General features: G+C 53.1%; 1 protein-coding gene across 1 annotated transcript; it reads left to right on the top strand.

The window, feature by feature from the left end:
• The first annotated feature begins 677 nt into the window (after positions 1 to 677).
• LOC116969333 (mitogen-activated protein kinase kinase kinase kinase 2-like) lies at positions 678 to 12,218 on the top strand. The gene is made up of 8 exons (XM_033016195.1): positions 678 to 1,003; positions 5,474 to 5,531; positions 7,814 to 7,904; positions 8,857 to 8,921; positions 10,139 to 10,194; positions 10,827 to 10,874; positions 11,799 to 11,841; positions 12,142 to 12,218. Exons 1-8 carry the CDS (start codon positions 881 to 883, stop codon positions 12,216 to 12,218), a joined length of 561 nt encoding a protein of 186 aa, XP_032872086.1. The 5' UTR covers positions 678 to 880.
• The last annotated feature ends 576 nt before the right edge of the window (positions 12,219 to 12,794 follow it).

The following is a 12,794-nucleotide window of genomic DNA, read 5'->3' as shown; positions in this document are numbered from 1 at the left end:
CATCTGTGGAGAACATGGATAGGTGACGTTTCACAGAGTGCTGGAGTAACTCAGTGGGTCAGGCAGCATCTGTGGAGAACATGGATAGGTGACGTTTCACAGAGTGCTGGAGTAACTCAGCGGGTCAGGCAGCATCTGTGGAGAACATGGATAGGTGACGTTTCGGGTTGGGATCCTCCTTAAGATGCAGCGAAGAGCCACTTCAAATTAGGCAAACCTTGAGAAGAATCTGCAGTGGAGCAGTCAAAATATAGAAACATGATCTGCAGATGCTGATTAATACACAACAGCGGGAGAGAAGTTCTTTAATTTAGTTTTGGAGATACAGTGCAGACTCGGGCACTTTGGCCCATCAAGTCGGCACGGACCAGTGATCCCCCATCACACTAGTTCTAGACTACACACCAGGGACGATTTACACAAGCCACTGAACCCTCAAACACACACGTCTTTGGAGTGTGGGAGGAAACCGGAGAAACCTCACGGGTAGAACGTAGCAAACTCCACACAGACAGCACCCGTGGTCAGGATCGAACTGGGTTCCCTGGCGCTGTGAGTCAGCAGTGCCGCGCAGGTCAGGTTGTCAGATGCGACCAGCCTGTAGGTGTCCTGCTCGCACTAGCGGGAGCGAGAGAGAGCGAGAGAGAGAGAGAGCGGGGGAGAGAGAGGAAGAGAGAGAGAGAGAGAGAGAGAGAGAGAGAGAGAGAGAGAGAGAGAGAGAGAGACTACCTTGTTACCGTGGCTACACGACAGGAAGAGGAAGAGCGACCGGGGTCTCTGCGGCAGGGTTGCTACGCTGGTTGTCGAGGGGTCGGGAGTGGTGGAGGCAGCGGCAGTGCGGGACCCGGGCAAGAGGACAGCGCGCAGAGCGGCCACAGCCATGATGAACAGTGTGTTCTACGATGCCCCCGACCTGGAGCAGATGATCTCCAGTAAGAACCCTCTGGATGAGTTTGAGCTGATCCAGCGTATCGGCAGCGGCACCTACGGAGACGTCTTTAAGGTCAGCTTTTACAATAACAAGAGAAAAAAAATCCACCTATTGCAAACGCTCCCCAGGCTAAAAGCAGAAGCTGCCGGCCCTGCCGCACACTCTCGCTTCCGCTCGCTTGCCTTATCTCACCGTCAGGCACAACGGCATCAAACGATTCATGCAGCAACTCTCCTCTCCGCACCCTCTGGGGTTGTTTGTGGACGAGAAAAGATTCTCCACGCGCTTAGTTTGCATCGGTTTCCTCCCTGAAGGTGTCATTGGGAACTTAGTTTAGTTTTTGAGAGAAACAGCACGGAAACAGGCCCTTCGGCCCGCCGGGTCCGTGCCGGCCAGCGTTCCCCGAACATTAACACCATCCTACACCCACCAGGGACAATTTTCGACATTTGCCGAGCCAATTAACCTACAAACCTGCATGCGTGGGAGGAAACCGATGATCTCGGAGAAAACCCAGGCGGGTCGCGGGGAGAACGTGCAAACTCCGTACAGACAGCGCCCTTGTGGGGGTGGAACCCGGGTCTCTGGCACTGTGAGGCAGCAGCTCTACCCGCTGTGCCACCGTGGCTAAAGGGCAACTGTTTCACACAGAGGGTGGAGGGCGCATGGAGCGAGCTGCCAGAGGAGCTAGTTGAGGCAGGGGCTATAGACAATAGGTGCAGGAGTAGAGGCCATTCGGCCCTTCCAGCCAGCACCACCATACAAGGTGATCATGGTTGATCATCCCCAATCAGTACCCCGTTCCTGCCTTCTCCCCATATCCCCTGACTCCGCTATCTTTAAGAGCCCGATCTAGCTCTCGAAAGTATCCACCGGCCTCTGAGGCAGAGAATTCCACAGACTCACAACTGTGAGAAAAAGTGTTTCCTCGTCTCCGTTCTAAATGGCCGACCCCTTATTCTTAAACTGTGTGTGTGGTCCCTGGTTCTGGACTTAATTGTTATCGCAGCAATTAAAAAACGCCTGGTCAGGTTTATTGTCCCGTGTACCGAGGTACAGTGAAAAGCTTTGTGTTGCGTGCTAACCAGTCAGTGGAAAGACAATACATGATTACAATCGAGCCGTCCACAGTGTACAGATACAGGATAAAGGGAATAACGTTTAGTGGGAGGTAAAGTCCGATCGAGGATAGTCCGAGGGTCTCCAATGAGGTGGATGGGAGGTCAGGACCGCTCTCTTATTGGTGAGAGGACGGTTCAGTTGCCTGATAACAGCCGGGAAGAAACTGCCCCTGAATCTGGAGGTGTGCGTGTGTTCGTTTTCACACTTCTGTACCTCTTGCCTGATGGGAGAGGGGAGAAGAGGGAGTGACCGGGGGTGAGACTGGTCTGTGATGATGCTGCTGGCCTACATATCATGTATCTGTACACTGTGGACGGCTCGATTGGAATCATGTATAGTCTTTCGGCTGACTGGTCAGCACGCAACAAATAAGCTTTTGACTGGACCTCGGTGTAACCTAAACTGAGCTAGGCTGGAGCAAGGGCTGGCGGCATTTCATACAGCTGGGATGATCAGCAACTGAAGAGGAATGGTGTGAACGCTGAGGGCAGGATGTGTGAATCTGTCAGTTGTGGCTTTCCGGCAGGTTACACCCCCATTACTTTCAGATCTGGCTTGTATGTGTTAAGGTGACAGAGCAGAGGCTGCCTTACTTACACCCAAAACACACATTACCCACTGAGCAGATAGACACAGAGTGCTGGAGTAACTCAGCGGGTCAGGCAGCATCTGTGGAGAACATGGATAGGTGACGTTTCACAGAGTGCTGGAGTAACTCAGCGGGTCAGGCAGCATCTGTGGAGAACATAGAAACATAGAAAATAGGTGCAGGAGTAGGCCATTCGGCCCTTCGAGCCTGCACCGCCATTCAATATGATTATGGCTGATCATCCAACTCAGTATCCTGTACCTGCCTTCTCTCCATACCCCCTGATCCCTTTAGCCACAAGGGGCACATCTAACTCCCTCTTAAATATAGCCAACAAACTGGCCTCAACTACCTTCTGTGGCAGAGAATTCCAGAGATTCACCACTCTCTGTGTGAAATATGTTTTCCTCATCTCGGTCCTAAAAGATTTCCCCCTTATCCTCAAACTGTGACCCCTCGTTCTGGACTTCCCCAACATCGGGAACAATCTTCCTGCATCTAGCCTGTCCAACCCCTTAAGAATTTTATACGTTTCTATAAGATCCCCCTTCAATCTTCTAAATTCTAGCGAGTACAAGCCGAGTCTATCCAGTCTTTCTTCATATGAAAGTCCTGACATCCCAGGAATCAGTCTGGTGAACCTTCTCTGTACTCCCTCTATGATACATGGATAGGTGACGTTTCGGGTCGAGACCCTTCTTCAGACTGATTCTTGATTAGTACAAAGTGGGTATTGTCATATGATCAACATGGATATTAATACATTAAAAGCAGATACCGCAGAGACTGAAAGGCCCTTCGGCCCAACCCATCATGCTGACCAGACTATCCCAGAAGGGAGTCCAGGGGTTCACAGTGTTTTTCATTAGTTTAAGTAAAGCTTGGCATGCATGTAATTTGAGTGTAGTATATTTGAGTATTGGGCATAGAAGTGTGAAAATGTACTTCCCCCCCGCAACTGTTATCAGGCAACTGAACCATGATATTTTAAAAATCATCCTCTCTCTCTCTGAGCAGATGTTACTGGAAGTGATTGCCGGTCTATTTTCTACAGTGATTCCACCTGGTGTTTAGTCAATAGACAATAGGTGCAGGAGGAGGCCATTCGGCCCTCCCAGCCAGTACCGCCATTCAATGTGATCAAGGCTGCTCATCCCCAATCAGTACCCCGTTCCTGCCTTCTCCCCATATCCCCTGACTCCGCTATCTTTAAGAGCCCTATCTAGCTCTCTCTTGAAAGCATCCAGAGAACCTGCCTCCACCGCCCTCTGAGGCAGAGAATCCCACAGACCAAGAAGGGTCTCGACACGAAACGTCGCCCATTCCTTCACTCCATAGATGCTGCCTCACCCGCTGAGTTTCTCCAGCATTTTTGTCTCCCTACCATAATAATTAATGTTCTTAGATACTAAATTATCTATTGTAGAACTCTATCACCATCCACCGCCCGTGGTGACCAGCGGCCCCACAAATCCCCCAGGTCGCCCGTGGACCACACCATCCGGGCGCAGATGTAACGTGTGGAGTGCCTGGTACTCCACTATGGTGGGCATTCAAGGTGTCTGTGTAGGGTGGCACGGTGGGCAGAGGTAGAGCTACCAGCACTGGAGACCCGGGTTCCATCCCGACTACAGGTGCTGTCTGTACGGAGTTTGCACGTTCTCCCCGTGACCTGCGTGGGTTTTCTCCAGGCGCTCCGGTTTCCTCCCACACTCCAGAGACGTGCGGGTTTGTAGGTTAATTGGCTTGGTGTAAGTGTAAATTGTCCCCAGTGTGTGTGTGTGTGTGTAGGATAGTGTTAGTGTGCGGGGATCTCCCACCCCCCTCCCCCAATCTCTGTTGAGTTTGGACTCCAGTCTCTGCCCCCCCCGCACCCCACCCCCACCCGCACCCCACCCCCACCCCCACCGGCTGCCCGTCTAATCTGAAGCACAACTTCCTGTTTTGAAACTTTTGAAACGGTTCTTCTGCAGACCAGCGCGCCTGTGCATTTACGTAACGCCCGCCACCTCCCTCCCTCCCTCCCTCCCGCACACTGTCGCTCGCTCCCGTCCGCCAGTGGACTTTGTGCGCAGGCAGATGCCACAACATGGTGGTGGGTCGTCCACTGGTCTCGGCTGCGGGAGGGGGGGGAGAAGGTGGATGGAGCCCCCAGACAGGAGGAACAATATCCTTCTCTGTGTGGCCGTTTACGTCAGGGTCTGCTCTGTCCCACAGCGCAGCGCTCTCCCCCCTCCCCTCCCCCTCCCCCTCCCCCCTCACTGCCCCTCCCCTCCCCCTCCCCCCTCACTGCCCCTCCCCTCCCCCTCCCCCCTCACCGCCCCTCCCTCCGTCCGACAGCACGACGCTCCACCCTTCTAAACTCCAGAGTGTACAAGCCCAGCCGCTCCATTCTCTCAGCATATGACAGTCCCGCCATCCCGGGAATTAACCTGATGAACCTACGCTGCGCTCCCTCAATAGCAAGAATGTCCTTCCTCAAATTAGGGGACCAAAACTGCACACAATACTCCAGGTGTGGTCTCACCAGGGCCCTGTACAACTGCAGAAGGACCTATTTGCTCCTATACTCGACTCCTCTTGTTATGAAGGCCAACATGCCATTCCTGCCTCTAGCGTGTCCAATCCCGTAATAAACTTATATGTTTCAATAAGATACCCTCTCATCCTTCTAAACTGCAGTGTAGACATGATTAGATTTATTTTGGTTAATAAAACAAAGATGGCGGTGTCTTGGTGCAAGCTTGTACTCCACAACTTGCTCCATTTCAAGCTTTTATCTTTGTATATTTGTCACTGTGGATATAATTCCTGTTCCCACCGTTCCCCAGGCTCGGAATACTGAGACCAGCAAGATGTCTGCTGTCAAGATCATCAAACTCGATCCAGGTGAGTTGACCAGGGAGAGGAAGCTAACATTAGAGGGCACAGGTTTCAGTTAGAGGGGAAACTTTTAAACGGGACCCTGTAGAGTTTCACATGTTTATTAGTCAAAGGAGTAAGAATTAGGCCATTCGGCCCATCGAGCCTGTTCCGCCATTCACGCAAGTTATAGGTGTAGAATTGGGCCATTCGACCCATCGAGTCTGCTCTGTCATTCTGCTACAGCCGCAGTCACTCAAGGCGTTCCCCAAGGCTCCGTACTCGGCCCCCTCCTCTTCATCATCTACATCCTCCCCCTTGGTCAGATACTCCGCCACTTCAATCTGGACTTCCACTGTTACGCTGATGACACCCAGATCTACTTCGGCACCAAATCCCCCCACAACCCCCCCCCCCCCCCCTCTCCCATATCAACTCCTGTTTGTCAACTATAAAAACCTGGATGCAACATAATTTCCTCAAACTCAACAGCGATAAGACAGAATTCCTCCTCATAGGCTCCAAAGCCACACTCAGCAAAATCAATAACCCCACTCTCACCATCGACGGCACCACTGTCTCCCCATCTCCCCAGGCCCGCAACCTTGGCGTGATCTTTGATTCCACCCTCTCCCTTGAGCCTCACATCCGCCATGTCATTAAAACCTCCTTCTTTCATCTCCGCAACATCGCCAAAATCAGACCCTCTCTCACACCTCCTGCTGCTGAAAGACTCATCCATGCCTTCATCTCCTCCCGACTGGACTATTGCAACTCACTTCTCCTTGGCAACAGCTCCACCTACATCAACCGACTCCAACTGGTCCAGAACGCAGCCGCCCGACTCATCACCCACACCAAATCCTGGCATCACATCATTCCAGTCCTCAAAAAACTTCACTGGCTTCCCATCTCCCACCGGATCACCTACAAAATCCTGGTCCTCACCTACAAAGCCCTCCACCATCTGGCCCCCCCATATCTCACTGACCTCCTCTCCCCCTACCAACCCTCACGGTCCCTCAGATCCACATCAGCCGGTCTCCTCTCCATCCACAAGTCCAACCTCCGCAGTTTTGGGGACAGAGCCTTCTCCAGGGCAGCTCCCAGGCTCTGGAACTCCCTCCCCCAACTGATCCGCAATTCCGTGTCCCTCCCCATCTTCCAGTCCCGCCTCAAGACCCATCTCTTCACCTCTGCCTATCCTTAGCCCCACGTCCCCCTCCCTTTTCATCTGTGCATTAATTGCCTCATGCTGTGTTTTGTATTGAATTCTGTCTTTACTTTGTGTACTAGTCATGTCTCTACTATTTATTTCATTCCCCTTACATGTTTTTCCTCTACATGCTCAATTTTTGTAAGGTGTCCTTGAGACTCTTGAAAGGCGCCCATAAATAAAATGTATTATTATTATTATTATTCTATCTTTCCCTCTCAACCCCCATTCTCCTGCCTTCTCCCCGTAATCCTTTCCACCCAGAGAGTTGTGAATCTGTGGAATTCTCTGCCACAGAGGGCAGTGGAGGCCGATTCACTGGATGTTTTCAAGAGAGAGTTAGATTTAGCTCTTAGGGCTAACGGAGTCAGGGGATATGGGGAGTAAGCAGGAACGGGGTACTGATTGTGGATGATCAGCTGTGATCATATTGAATGGCGGTGCTGGCTGGAAGGGCCGAATGGCCTACTCCTGCACCTATTGTCGATGTTTCTATGAGGGATGAGGTGAGGCAAGGTACAGATGATGGAGTGGTTCCAGGGGACAAACACGCTGGTGTTGGGACGTCTTGGTGGAGACTCAGATAATGGAGGCTCAATATGTTGGTACGGTGAGTTATTTTAGGGTGCTGGGGTCAGGGTGCTGGGGTCAGGGTGCTGGGGTCAGGGTGCTGGGGTCAGGGTGCTGGGGTCAGGGTGCTGGGGTCAGGGTGCTGGGGTCAGGGTGCTGGGGTCAGGGTGCTGGGGTCAGGGTGCTGGGGTCAGGGTGCTGGGGTCAGTGTGCTGGGGTCAGGGTGCTGGGGTCAGGGTGCTGGGGTCAGGGTGCTGGGGTCAGGGTGCTGGGGTCAGGGTGCTGGGTGCTGGAGAACATGTTGATCAAGAATGAGCAGGTGTGAATGGTGAGGTGCTAGAGGGTCTTGTTGATGACATAAGGATGCCCACTCTGCCCCTGTAACTCCCCCCTCTCTCTCTACCCCTCTCTCTCTACCCCCCTCTCTCTCGATACCCCTCTCTTGCCCCCCCCCCCCCCCCCCCCCACCATACACGGGACCCCCTCCCCTCGCCGTGCCACTAACACTGTGTCTCTGCTCCAGGTGACGATATCTCCTCCCTGCAGCAGGAGATCACCATGATGCGTGGCTGCAAACACCACAACATCGTTGCCTACTTCGGCAGCTACTTCAGGTGAGAGCCCCCGGGGGGTGGGGGTGGCGAGGGTCTCCCCTCCCTCCCGGGACCGACGCCCATTTGCCGGATCTCCCGCTCAATCACCATTGGAACAGCTCCGTCCAAGACCCGCGAGAAACCGCAGAGAGTTGCGGACAGTTGCAGCCCAGACCGTCACACACACACAAACCAACCTCCCTTCCATCCATCTACACCTCACACTGCCTCGGCAAGGCCAGCAGCATCATCGACGGACCAGTCTCACCCCCCCGGTCACTCCCTCTTCTCCCCTCTCCCATCGGGCAAGAGGTACAGAAGTGTGAAAACCAACGCACACACACACACCTCCAGATTCAGGGGCAGTTTCTTCCCGGCTGTTATCAGGCAACTGAACCGTCCTCTCACCAACTAGAGAGCGGTCCTGACCTCCCATCCACCTCATTGGTGACCCTCGGACTATCCTCGATCGGGACTTTACCTTGCACTAAACGTTATTCCCTTTATCCTGTATCTGTACACTGTGGACGGCTCGATTGTAATCATGTATTGTCTTTCCGCTGACTGGTTAGCGCGCAACAGAAGCTTTTCCGAAATGCCTCTTCATCTCTTTTATATTATTATTCTGAGGCTAGCCTTAAATATCTCCACTGACTTGTGGCCTCCACAGCCGTCTGTGGCAAAGAATCCCACAGATTCACCACCCTCTGGCTAAAGAAATTCCTCCTCATCTTCTTCCTAAAGGAACATCCTTTAATTGTGAGGCTGTGCCCTCCGGTCCTAGACTCTCCCACTAGTGGAAACATCCTGTCCACATCCAGTGTCGCTCGGGTAAAGCTTGGTGTGCCCGCCCAAGGAAGCCATCAGCAAACAAGGGGCGGCACGATGGTGCAGCGGGTGGAGCTGCTGCCTCTTCTGACCATAGTACCAGAAATGGTTTGGTAATGAATATTTCTTCCCCCCCCTCCTCCAGGAACAACAAGCTGTGGATCTGCATGGAGTTCTGTGGTGGAGGATCCCTGCAGGACAACTACCAAGGTCAGAATCTGGATGTTTTCAAGAGAGAGTTAGATTTAGCTCTTGGGGCTGACGGAATCAAGGGATATGGGGGAGAAGGCAGGAACGGGATACTGATTGTGGATAGTCAGCCATGATCGCATTGAATGGTGTTGCTGGCTCGAAGGGCCGAATGGTCTACTCCTGCACCTGTTGTCTATTGTCTATCTATTCCCCACATGGGACTGAGCTGTGTGTGGAGTGGGATGCAAGTGCCTGGTTTAGTTTAGTTTAGAGATACAGCGCGGAAACCGTCCCTTCGGCCCATCGAGACCGTGCCGGCCAGCGATCCCCCCGTACACTAGCACTAACACACAGACACACACGCACACGCACACACACGCACACGCACACGCACGCACACGCACACACACACACACACACACACTCACGCACGCACGCACGCACACACGCACACGCACACGCACACGCACACACACACGCACGCACGCACACACACGCACACACACGCACACGCACACTAGCACTATCTTATACACACACACACACACACACACACACACACACGCGCACGCACACTAGCACTATCTTATACACACACACACACACACACACTAGCACTATCTTATACACACACACACACACACACACACACACACACACTAGCACTATCTTATACACACACACACACACACACACACACACTAGCACTATCTTATACACACACACACACACACACACACACACTAGCACTATCTTATACACACACACACACACACACACACACACTAGCACTATCACACACACACACACACACACACACACACACTAGCACTATCTTATACACACACACACACACACACACTAGCACTATCACACACACACACACACACACACACACACACACACACAGACACACACACACACACTAGCACTATCACACACACACACACACACACACTCTAGCACTATCCTACACACTAGGGACTATTTGCAATTTATGGAACCCAATTGACCTACAAACCTGCACGTATTTGGAGTGTGGGAGGAAACCGGAGCACCCGGAGGAAACCCACGCAGGTCACGGGGAGAACGTGCAAACTCTGTATAGACAGCACCTGAGGTCGGGATTGAACCTGGGTCTGTGGCGCTGTGAGGCAGCAGCTCTACCCGCTGCACCACGGTGCTGGTTGTGATGGCGGACAGGGCTTTCTAACACGTTGTACCGTTCCACACAGTCACTGGTCCGCTGACGGAGAAACAGATCGCCTACGTCTGCAGAGAAACCCTGCAGGTACGTGTAGCGTCACACCTCCCCCACCCCCACACCTCCCCCCCCCCCCCAACACACACACCCCACCCCCCCACACCTCCCCCCCCCCCCCCCAACACACACACCACCCCACCCCCACAACACCCCCACCCCCCCACACCTCCCCCCCCCCCACACACCCCCCCCCCCACCACACACCCCACCCCCCCCCACACACACACCCCCACCCCCCCCCACACACACACCCCACCCCCACCCCCCCCCCCCCCCCCCCGCACCCATCTGTGTCTGACCCCAGTCCGTGTTGATGGGGCGGGGCGGGGGGAGTGTGTGTGTGTGTGTGTGTGTGTGTGGGGGGGAGTGTGTGTGTGTGTGTGGGGGGGGGGGAGTGTGTGTGTGTGTGTGTGTGTGTGTGTGTGTGGTGTGTGTGTGTGTGGTGTGTGTGTGTGTGTGTGTGTGTGTGGGAGTGTGTGTGTGTGTGTGTGTGTGTGTGGGGGGGGGGGAGTGTGTGTGTGTGTGTGTGTGTGTGTGTGTGTGTGTGTGTGTGTGTTTGTGTGTGTGTGTGTGTGTGTGGGGATTGTGTGGAGCGTACATCATCAGATGTGGTGGGATGAATATAACAAACATATTGTAAATAATCTTGTGTGTTTTAGGGGCTCCAATATTTACACAGCAGTGGGAAAATACATCGAGACATTAAGGTAATTCTGAAGACAACTCTGTGGGTCAGGTTTTTTTAGATAGAAACATAAACAATAGGTGCAGGAGGAGGCCATTCGGCCCTTCGAGCCAGCACCGCCATTCAATGTGATTATGGCTGATCATCCCCTATCAATAACCCGTGCCTGCCTTCTCCCCACATCCCTTGACTCCATTAGCTCCTAGAGCTCTATCTAACTCTCTCTTAAATCCATCCAGTGACTTGGCCTCCACTGCCCTCTGTGGCAGGGAATTCCACAAATTCACAACTCTCTGGGTGAAAAATGTCAACACCCTACCCCCAATACAATGTGCTCTAATCTTAATCACCAGTTTCCCGTGCGGGACCTTATCAAAGGCTTTCTGAAAGTCTAGATACACTACATCCACTGGCTCCCCTTCATCCATTTTACTTGTCATATCCTCAAAAAATTCCAGAAGATTAGTCAAGCATGCAGAGATGTCGGGTTCAGTTTAGTCTGAAGAAGGCTTGACCTGAAACGTCACCCGTTCCTTCTCTCCATAGATGCTGCCTGTCCCGCTGAGTTACTCCAGCATTTTATGTCTACCTTCAATTTAAACCAGCGTCTGCAGTTCTTTCTCACACACTCGGGTTCAGTTCCGTTTATTGTCCCATGTACCGAGGCACAGCGAAAAGCTTGTGTTGCGTGCTACCCAGTCAGCGGAAAGACAACACATGATTACAATCGAGCCGTCCACAGTGTACAGATACAGGATAAAGGGAATAACGTTTAGTGCAAGGTAAAGCCCGATCGAGGATAGTCCGAGGGTCTCCAATGAGGTGGATGGGAGGTCAGGACCGCTCTCTAGTTGGTGAGAGGACGGTTCACAGTTGCCTGATAACAGCCGGGAAGAGCTACAGGAGTAAAACAGCGGGAGTTTAACTTTGAGTTTGATTCCCACAGGGAGCGAATATCCTGCTGACTGATCGCGGGGAAATCAAACTGGGTGAGACCCTGTGTGGGGTTGAGGGGGGAGGGGTGAGGGGGGATGCGAGGGTGGGTGGGTGGTTAGTGGGGTGAGAGGGGGTGGGTGGGGGGTGTGTGAGGGAGGGGTAAGGGGGGGTGTGTGAGGGGGTGGGGAGGGGGGAGGAGAGGTGGGGGTGAGGGGGGGGGGGGAAGAGATGAGCGGGGAGCGCCGCACTCCAGGTACAGCAATGTCTACCGAACTCGAACTCTGGTGCCTTCCCCAGTTGAACCCCTCTCCCTCTCACTCTCCCCCTCTCCCTCTCCCTCTCCCTCCCTCCAGCTGATTTTGGGGTCTCAGCCGAACTCACAGCCTCGGTGGGCAAGAGGAAATCGTTCATCGGCACTCCGTACTGGTAAAGAAACAACCTCTCCCCCCTCCCATCTTTCCACCTCTACCCCCTCTGCAAAGAGGCAGCACCCCTTCAGTCTGGTCTAAGATGGCTTGGGGGAGAGAAGGAAGGAGGGAGGGTGGGAGGGAGGAAGGGAGAGAGAGTCTAGGACCAGAGGGCACAGCCTCAGAATTAAAGGACACACTTTGGCCAACGAGAGTTGTTTTTTAAATGTGCTATAGAAATAAAAGTGACTTGACTTGAGATGCAGGTGAAGGCCATTCAGCCCTTCCAGCCGGTTGTTTACTGCACAGGCACTTCTTCACAATAGTCGTATAATAATTCTAAATCATCCTTCTCTGAAAGACACTGACCAAAAAACGTATCAAAGTGAATCCCCCCCCCCAGACGTCCCGTTACCCTTTCGACTTCAACTTAGTTTAGTTTAGAGATACAGCATGGAAGCAGGTCCTTCGGCCCACCGAGCCCGTGCCGACCAGCGATCCCCCCCGCTACACTAACACGATCCTACACACACACACACACACTAGGGGACAATTTACAATTTTGACCAAAGCCAATTAACCTACAAACCCGGAGTGTG

Source organism: Amblyraja radiata, unplaced genomic scaffold, assembly GCF_010909765.2.
Source record: "Amblyraja radiata isolate CabotCenter1 unplaced genomic scaffold, sAmbRad1.1.pri S157, whole genome shotgun sequence".
In the NCBI taxonomy this organism is placed as follows: domain Eukaryota; kingdom Metazoa; phylum Chordata; class Chondrichthyes; order Rajiformes; family Rajidae; genus Amblyraja; species Amblyraja radiata.
The sequence above is the reverse complement of the archived record's forward strand: the minus strand, read 5'-3'. Positions and strand labels throughout refer to the sequence as shown.

Coding starts and splice junctions, on each gene's coding strand:
- LOC116969333 (XM_033016195.1), top strand. CDS start 881: ATGATGAACAGTGTGTTCTACGATGCCCCCGACCTGGAGCAGATGATC. Junction 8,922..10,138: donor CCTGCAGGACAACTACCAAG/GTCAGAATCTGG, acceptor CGTTCCACACAG/TCACTGGTCCGCTGACGGAG. Junction 11,842..12,141: donor TCGCGGGGAAATCAAACTGG/GTGAGACCCTGT, acceptor CCCTCCCTCCAG/CTGATTTTGGGGTCTCAGCC.